The 9,233-nt window shown below is 35.5% G+C and overlaps 1 protein-coding gene across 1 annotated transcript; it reads left to right on the plus strand.

Moving 5' to 3' along the window:
- Window positions 1–200: 200 nt before the first annotated feature.
- LOC140956986 (uncharacterized) lies at window positions 201–851 on the plus strand. Its single transcript, XM_073414008.1, has one exon. It carries the CDS (start codon window positions 201–203, stop codon window positions 849–851), a length of 651 nt encoding a protein of 216 aa, XP_073270109.1.
- Window positions 852–9,233: the final 8,382 nt, after the last annotated feature.

Raw genomic sequence — 9,233 nt, forward strand, 5'->3', positions numbered from 1 at the left:
CAAAAAAATAAAATAATCAAGTGTATTGCATCACTTGAATTCCTATTTGTCCTACTTCAAAAATTATTCCGCCGTGCCCTTCAAATTTGTTATCAGAGCTTTCAACCTCCAACGTGATTGACTATTTCCGAATGTTATAATCTGTAAGTGTTCTCCCATCTTCAAATATCAAACGATAAGAACAATCATAACGTCCTTACATGGGTTCTGCAGAGAAGAAATTCGAAGTCCACTTTGTTCTATTTTGTTACTGTAGCAATACCGGCATATTGCAATGGCTAGAAATTTGCAAATCACAATGTTCAAATATTCGGAAACCTATATTTGAAGGAGAGCATTATGATTATTGGAGCACCGAAATTATGGATTTCTTCATCTCCGAAGATTTATGGGATATCATTGAATATGATTATCCAGAACCACCTACAGAAGATGTTGCAGATTGGAGTGAAGATCAACAAAATAAATACAAACAAGATCAGAAGAAAGATGCTACTGTACTTCGGTATTTAAAGCAAGGGGTTAGTAAATCTATCTACCTTAGAATATTCAACAAAAGAAAAACAAAAGAAGCATGGGAAGCCTTGCAACAAGAATTTCATGGAAATGATAAAGTTGTGTCTATCAAGCTTCAATCTCTATGGAGAGATTTAGATAATCTCTTGATGAATGAAAACGAAAATATCAGAGGTTTTTTCTCTAGAGTTGAAGAAATTGTGAATAATATTCAAAGCCTTGGAGATAATATTCAAGACAAACGAGTGGTCGAGAAAATCTTGCGAAGTTTACCACCAAAGTTTGATCATTGTGTTGCAACAATCGAAGGATCTTTCCAACTTGTCGATGTTTAAATTAATGAGCTCTCTTCAAGCACATGAAGAAAGATTTAATCGATCATCAAAACAACCTTTGGAACAGGCATTTCAATCCAAAGTTGGATTTTCTGATAAGAAGCCGAATAAATTTGGGACTTCAAAGAATTCATGGCAAAATAAAAATCAAAGTGGCAAAGGAAAGTGGGAGAGAAATGATCGAGGAAATGACGAACAAAGAAGTGGGGAGAAAAAAAGTTTTCATGATGGTTCTTATTGCATGCAAGAAGGATAATCACAATTCGAAAGATTGCCGTTTCAAGTGTACAAGATGCCGGATTCCTAATCATTCTCAAAGAGATTGTTGGTATCAAAAGAAACAAGGAAAAGAGCATGCCAACATTTCAAAGGAAGAAAAAGAATATCTAATGTTCTATATTTGCATGAGTGCTGAAACTGAAGATCAAGATGTTTGGTATTTTGATAGTGGTTGTAGTAACCACATGACGAGTAAGCTTGACAGCTTTGTTGAACTTGACAGAAATTTTTCTCCTGAGGTAAAGCTTGGAGACGGAAAGATACAAAAGGTGGAAGGAAAAGGCACCATCGAGGTTCATTCCAAGCAAGATAACAAAAATCACATCTCAGATGTTCTTTATGTGCCAAATCTAGCTCAGAATCTGCTAAGTATTGGTCAACTTATTCAAAAGAGTTATTTGGTTCATTTTGGTGACAATGCATGCATGATTATTGATAAGAAGCAAAATTTGACTGTTGCTAAGATTGACATGGCTAGCAACGAAGTTTTTCATCTCATCATGTCTTTTGATAAGAGTTTTGCGCTTAAGCATGAAACATGTCATGATTCTTATTTGTGGCATTTGAGATATGGTCACTTGAGTTATAAAGGACTACATTTGCTGAAGTCAAAAATTATGGTTGTTGGAATTCCGAGTGTTGAGAAGACAATAAAATCTATGAAGGGTGTATATATGGGAAATTGCACTGGTTTCCATTTCCCAAATCTGCTTGGCGTTCAAGAGCTCCTTTAGAAATGATTCATGCCGATATTTTTGGTCCTACTTGGACTAGTTCAGTGAGAAACAATAGGTATTTCTTAATGTTTGTCGATGATTTTATTCAGATGATGTGGATATATTTCTTGAATGAAAAATCAGAGGCTTTCTCAGTTTTTTTTCAATTTAAGGCTTTTGTTGAACGTAAAAGGGGTTATTTGATAAAGACTCTAAGAACATATCGTGGTGGAGAATTTATATACAATGCATTCATGAATCATTGTAAGGAGAATGGAATTCAAAGGCAACTCACAATGAAATACACTCCACAGCAGAACGGTGTCGCAGAGAGGAAAAATCGAACAATTGCTGAAATGGCTCGAAGCATGCTTGAACAAAAAGGTTTGCCAAAAAGTTCTTGGCAGAGACTGTTAATACAACAGTATATATTCTTAATCGTTCAACCACGAAGGCAGTTTTGAATAAAACACCAATTGAGGCATGGAGTAAGAGAAAACCACAAGTTGATCACTTGAAAATTTTTGGGTGCATTTATTATGCATTAAATCAGTCCCCTAGCAAAGAGAAGTTTGATAAGAAAGGTGAAAAAATGATTTTCATTGGTTATAGTGATGAATCAAAAGGTTATCGATTGTAGAATCCAATAAAGAATCAGCTTGTTGTGTTAAGAGATGATGTGTTTGACGAGATGGCTGCATGACAATGGAATAAAGATGTTTCTCAAAGTCCACCAATTCACGACTTCGTAGAACCACCATTTTTTAATAATCATGAGTCATATCCAAGCACTTCTCAGCAAAGTCCACAACCTACTACAGTGGAGTAAGATTCTGAAATCTCGGATCTAGATTCTCCACTAAGGAAAGTACGATCCTTGCAGGAAATTTATGATTCTTGCAATCTTGCATTATTTTATAGTGAACCGCAGCTCTACGATGAAGCAAAAAATTCTAATATTTGGATTCAAGTAATGAAAGAAGAGATTGCAATTATTGAGAAAAATAGAACGTGAGATTTAATGGATTTGCCTAAAGGAAAAGATGTGATTGGTTTAAAATGGATTTAAAAAACCAAATATGGTGAAGATGAGTAAATAAGAAAGCACAAGGCTCGTCTCGTAGCCAAGGGTTATTCTCAACAGCCTGGAGTGTATTTCAATGAAACTTTTGCTCATGTGGTTCGAATGGAGGCAATAAGATCTGCTCTTGCAACTGCAGCTCAATTAGAGCTCAATGTGTTTCAGTTAGATGTTAAATCAAATTTCTTGAATGGGGAAATTGAAGAGGAAGTTTATGTTATCCAGCCACAGGGTTCCATAATTGAAGGAAAATAATATATGGTTTACAGACTACGAAAGGCCTTGTATGGTTTATAGCAAGCCCCTAGAGCTTGGAATTGCAAAATTGATGGGTATTTTCTCAATAATGTTTTTGAAAGAAGGAAGAATGAACCAGCTCTATATGTGAAAACGGATGGGATTGATTTCATGGTGGTATGTTTATATGTTGATGATTTGATTTACTTTGGAACTAATATGATTTTTTTTTGAAGGAATTTAAGGAGAAAATGATGGCATATTTCGAAATGACTGACCTTGGAATGATGAAGTATTTCCTTGGTATTCAAATAAGACAAGCTAATGGAGAAATTTTTCTCTCACAAGAAAAGTAGGTAGAGGATTTGCTCATAAAATTCTGCATGGAAAATTGCAAACATGTTAGCATCCAATGATGCCGAGTGAGAAGTTGCAGCTCAATGATGGGTCTGAAAAAGTGGATCCAAAAATATATCGAAGTTTGGTTGGATCACTTATTTATGTTACTCATACGCGGCCTGATATTTCATTTGCAGTTGGTGTTGTTTCAAGATTTATGCATGATCCTTCCAAAGTTCATTTTACTGCCGCCAAAAGAATCATGAGATATTTGCAAGGAACAAAGAAGCTTGGACTGCATTATGTCAAAGATCAAGGCAAAAAATTTGTTGGGCTTACTGATAGCGATTAGGCAGGATGTCAAGATGACAGGAAGAGCACTTCTAGATACATATTATGTCTTGGCTCAAAAGTGATTCTTGGATCTCAAAGAAGCAAAATAAAGTTGCTCTATCATCAGCTGAAGCTGAGTATATTGCAACAACAGAAGCAACATATGAAGAAACTTGGTTAAGGAGAATTCTTGGTGACTTGCAGCAAGTTAAAAGTCAGCCAACAAAAATTTATTTTGATAACATGTCAGCTGTGGCAATGACAAAGGACCAAATGTGTAATGCCCGAGATTTTATATCATGATTAAGCGGAGATTATTGATTATGATTTGATAAGATTATAAACGGATTACTCCGAGATCAGATTTGGGCAAAACATATGAAGTGTGTAAATTTTGGACAGAAAGAGTGGCGCAAGAGCTGTACAAAATAGCCGCCCGAGCGCCAGTGTTCAATAGGATTATATTTCGGGCAGAAGGTGCGGCGCCCGAGCAGTAGGTTGTGACCGCCCGAGCGCCAGTGCAACACCAGTTTGAGAATTGGACAGAAAGTCTGGCGCCCGAGCGGTAGTGTTTTACCGCCCGCGTGCCAGTGGTTGCAAAGATTGTGCTTGGGCAGAATGTCTGGCGCCCGAGCGGTAGAATATTACCGCCCGAGCGCCAGTGGATGACAACAGAAAGCTCGGACAGAACATTCCGCGCCCGAGCGGTAATGTTTAACCGCCCGATCGCCACCTAAGTTTGGTGAAATTGTGCCACGTTTCAATTGCATGCAACCGGATGTATGTATATATATATATATATATATATATATGTACAAATCGAAATGCATTCTTCAGAATTTTAGGAATTTGAAGTTTGTGAAAGATCCGCCCGTTAGATTTTGAATCCGACTTCGGTACTGTGTTTCTATCAGCAGAGGCTACAACTGGACGTAAGTTTTGTTACGTTTGGATATGATTTGAAATTATGATATTGTCAGAATTGAATAAGAATCATAGATGGTGTTACTGATACAGTAGACATCGTATAATTGAAGTCAGATCGAAGAACGGACTGTGTCTGTAATTGTTATGATTTTCAGAACTGTTATGATAGAGATTGTACAGAATTGAGAGTATGATCTATTATTGTTGAGAGTATGAATTATACCGATATTGATTATGAGTTCTGGTAGTATATCTGTGATGTTGAGATTGACGGGGTTATCGAGACTGTATTGTTATGCCGTCGAAACATCCGTAAATTGATATTGATCAGATTCGGTATTGATTGAGATTGTATCGTTATATTGTTGACATTGACAGATTATATTGTGATTTGAGTATTGATCAGAACAGGTCGTAAGTTGAGTTATACATTGATATTGTGCATATTGATATTGTCATTGCCAGATTGGGTATGGACAGATTGGAGTGCGAGACTTCGTCTTCGTCAGATCGAGAAGATAAAGGTATAAATCAATGTGAATCGGGAGATCGACTTAAGTCAGATTGGACTTGAGTTTCCCTAAATCACATACTTGTATGTTATCGCTTTTCATACATTTATATCGTTTGAATGAATATGCTTTGTGTATTGATTTATAGAAAAGCATAGAGTAGTAGATAGCTATTGAGTGAGAGTCACTGACAGAAGGGCCAGATTAGGACAGAGTTGTTAATGGCTCATTGCACATTGTCAGAGTTAGAGTTTAGGTAGATATACCTAGTCTTTGGCAGAACAGCCAAGACACCGGACGTTTGGTCATATCGATGTGCTTAGAAGAAGAGCGACTTCTATTGTAGAAAATCGATATAGAGAGGACCAAAGTCCGTAAATAAGAACGTACAGCCACCACGATCGGAAAAGTAGGTGGGAGATTGTTGCTTTCTTATTCAGATCGGGATCCCTAGATTAGAAATGAGTCGAGTTTGAGTCTGAGAGTCACAGAGTGTGATTCCTTATTTGATATTGAATTATGTTCCTAATTTTGGTACTTGTTTAGAGTATTGATTCATGTTTTGATTGAGATACATGTATGTATATCTGATGCATGCTTTTATATTGTTTATATGACTGCATGTATACTTGGTTTATACTGAGAATTTAATTCTCACCGGAGTTATCCGGCTGTTGTCTTGTTTGTATGTGTCCATGACAACATGTGGGACAGGATCAGGGTCATGAAGAGGACGAGTCAGGACTAGTTAGCGTGGAGATCCGGACTCAGAAGTAGATTAGGATTCAGCACTGATATGTCGTTGAACCTAGTAAATGTATTTAGTACATGACTTGTACTTTTAGATTTATATGTACATTACGTTTCCGCATTGCATTTTAAAAATATATATATATATATATATATTTATGTCCCACATTACTTAATTGTGAATTTGATATTAATAACAATTAAGGAAATGAATTAGCGTCCGGGTCCCCACACAATGTTTCATGCTCGTTCAAAGAATATTGAACTTCGACATCACTTTGTTCGAGAATTGGTAAGCAAAGAGCATATTCAAATGGAGTTCATTAACATAGATGATCAAGTTGCAGATTTCCTAGCCAAATCAGTTACCGTGGAGAAATTCAAGAAGTTCAAGCAGCAATTGAAAATTAAAAATTAAGGGGAGTGTTAAGATAATTTGTAATTTCTAGAGTCATTTTCTAGAATATTTACTAGTACTTTGAAAGTCATCTAAGAAGTTCGAATAGCTACTCAAAGAGTTGAGTTAATAAGCCTTGAAAAATGTAAGACTTGGTTTATAAATATACTTCTGTAATCTGCAGATTATCTAAAAAAATAAATAATAATAATCAAGTGTATTGCATCACTTGAATTCATATTTGTCATACTTCAAAAATTATTCCTCTGTGCCCTTCACTCCACAAGCCTGGATTTCAGAAATGGCTTCCTACTTGAAATCTATAGACACTAATCAACACCTAGAAGCTGGTTCATATCAAACAACCAGATTCCACAGTAGATTTTGTAACGGTTCACTCGTTTCTAGACCAATGGTAATATCTCTACTTCGACCAGTTATTTCAATTTAACCAAATTTTAATCACCCCATATTCTGATCATCTTGTTCCATAAACAGATTTGACAAGCGAAAGTGACTGAGTGACAACTCTCATTTTTAAGCGATTGGCTCGAAAGCCACATTCAAGATGCGCAAACATTCTGCAGAAGCCACTAATGTTTGCCGAGTTTGGCAAGCCTTCGAGAGATCCATGATACGACACAAACAAGAGAGATGAACTATTGAGTGTAGTTTACTCGACCATTTATTTGTCCGCCATTGGTGCCGGAGCAGCCGCCAGTGGATTGTTTTGGCAACTTCTAGCCGAAGGTATGTATAATTTTTGGGATGGATATGAAATCCCTTCGACCGCTAGAGTTATAGTAGAACAGTCGAGAAAGCTTAACAAGGTAAATGTATGCAAGAATGAGAGACTCGTCGGTAAGAGTGTTTTCTTATCTTAAACTAGGCCCTACACGGATGATCATTTGAGGTCATTATTAAGGTCATGATACAAAAATTTATAGAACATTTGAAAAACAACGAATTTCTGATCAACATAAGGGTTAGAATTGATCGCGTGCTACTCAGGATAAAAAACTTGTTCGAGATCGTTCGTTAATCTTATCGAACCAAGCTTGACAATTTTGTCCACCCGAGCTCGAGTTTAATGGTATTCGACTTGTGCGAGCTCAAGTCGTTCGTGCTAGAGCTCTGTTAGTTTGTTGGGCCATGAGTGTAACTTATCCAACATTGATAGATTAATGAAATATGAGGGATTGAGAAACTATAAAAAAGGATCATACGCCTATAGATTTTTTTATATTTCAGTTGTTATTTTGGCTAAAAATTATCCTTGAGCTCGAAAAATAGCTAATTTAAAGAGCTTAAAAACGAGTTCGATTGACGAGTCGAGCTCGAATTAGGCTTGTTAAACATGATAAACGAGTTATTAACGAACCGAGCTACGAGCTATTCGCGAACTTCGTAATTTCAAAAAGAGCCAAGCTCGAGCCTCATGATAAAAGTATGAATCGAGCTCGAGCCTATATCCTTAAAAGAGACTTGCTCGAGCCTGATATTATTCGGCTCGACTTGACTCGTTTACATATTTAATACAGGTTATACAGTGGGTGGATTCTAACAATTTTTGGGTCTAACTTTAATTTTATAAAAGGATCATTTAATCATAATGTGTGTTCATATTTTTCAAAATTTTTCAAATTGAGTCAATACATTAAATATAATACAAAAAACTAAACAATACACAATATTCAAAATATTTATATTATAACTGAATAATAATATACATGTTGAGAATGATCCTTAAAAACATCTCGTCTTACTGTTTTAGAACTAAAAATATCGAATTTGTATAACAAATTGTTCAGGAATATTTTTCTCAATTGATAACTTAATCAATTCATTTAATCTTTCCCGTGACACAATTGATCGGAGAAAATATTTTGATGATCTTTAACTTTGAGAACTATATTCTGCAATTGTTGTTATAAGGGAGATAGTTAATAAGATTTCATAAATAATGTAACAATTTGAGAAACATACATCTATTTTTTTTAAGAAATTCGCTACATCAATTGTCGATTTTTCTTATCTTGATAATGATCACTTGAAAAAATGTCAATTCCGAAAATAAATCATGTGCATTAATATCATAACAACCCCTATGAGTCACAGATTTTCAACATTCTTGCAAGATCTTAACAAGGCTTCATCTTTGCATGTTGTAACATCTCCAGATTGAACAAAACCAAATATTTCTTCATATATTTGAAGCTGTATAAATCGAATTTTCATAAAAGAACAAGATTGATCGATTTTTATATATATAAAATAATTGATTTTAAAATATTTTGTAGTTAACTGTATCACTTTTTCACTGTCATTTTCACCAAATATCTTCTTTTTTGAACGCGTTTCTTGTAAAATACAATTTCAGTGATCTCAATGCCATTTCTTTAGCTCAACCATTATCTTATCGTAACCGTATTCTCTAAATTCTTCTGGTAAAAGTTTGATAGCAACATCAATATATATATATATATATAATAGTATTTTCTTTTTTTGCCAAAGCTGGGGTTCGAAGAGATGGGTCCGAGTCGGATGACTCTCTTGCCTCTCCTAGCAGGCACGGTCCTGGGTTACACATTTAAATCATGTGTTTTACTGAGTAACATTAGCGTCGAGATCTCGAGTTTGAAAACCCAATTTGTACACACTCCACCCCACCACATAAGAAAATACAATAAAAAAATCGGTTGGGTTACACTTTGGTGTGTTCACAAACTGAATCATCGAGGGAATTATAAGTTTTGGTTTGTGACTTGATCCAACTTGAATCTAGTGGAAACTCACATCCGCATCCTCTTA

This window comes from Primulina huaijiensis, chromosome 2 (genome assembly GCF_012295235.1).
Source record: "Primulina huaijiensis isolate GDHJ02 chromosome 2, ASM1229523v2, whole genome shotgun sequence".
In the NCBI taxonomy this organism is placed as follows: domain Eukaryota; kingdom Viridiplantae; phylum Streptophyta; class Magnoliopsida; order Lamiales; family Gesneriaceae; genus Primulina; species Primulina huaijiensis.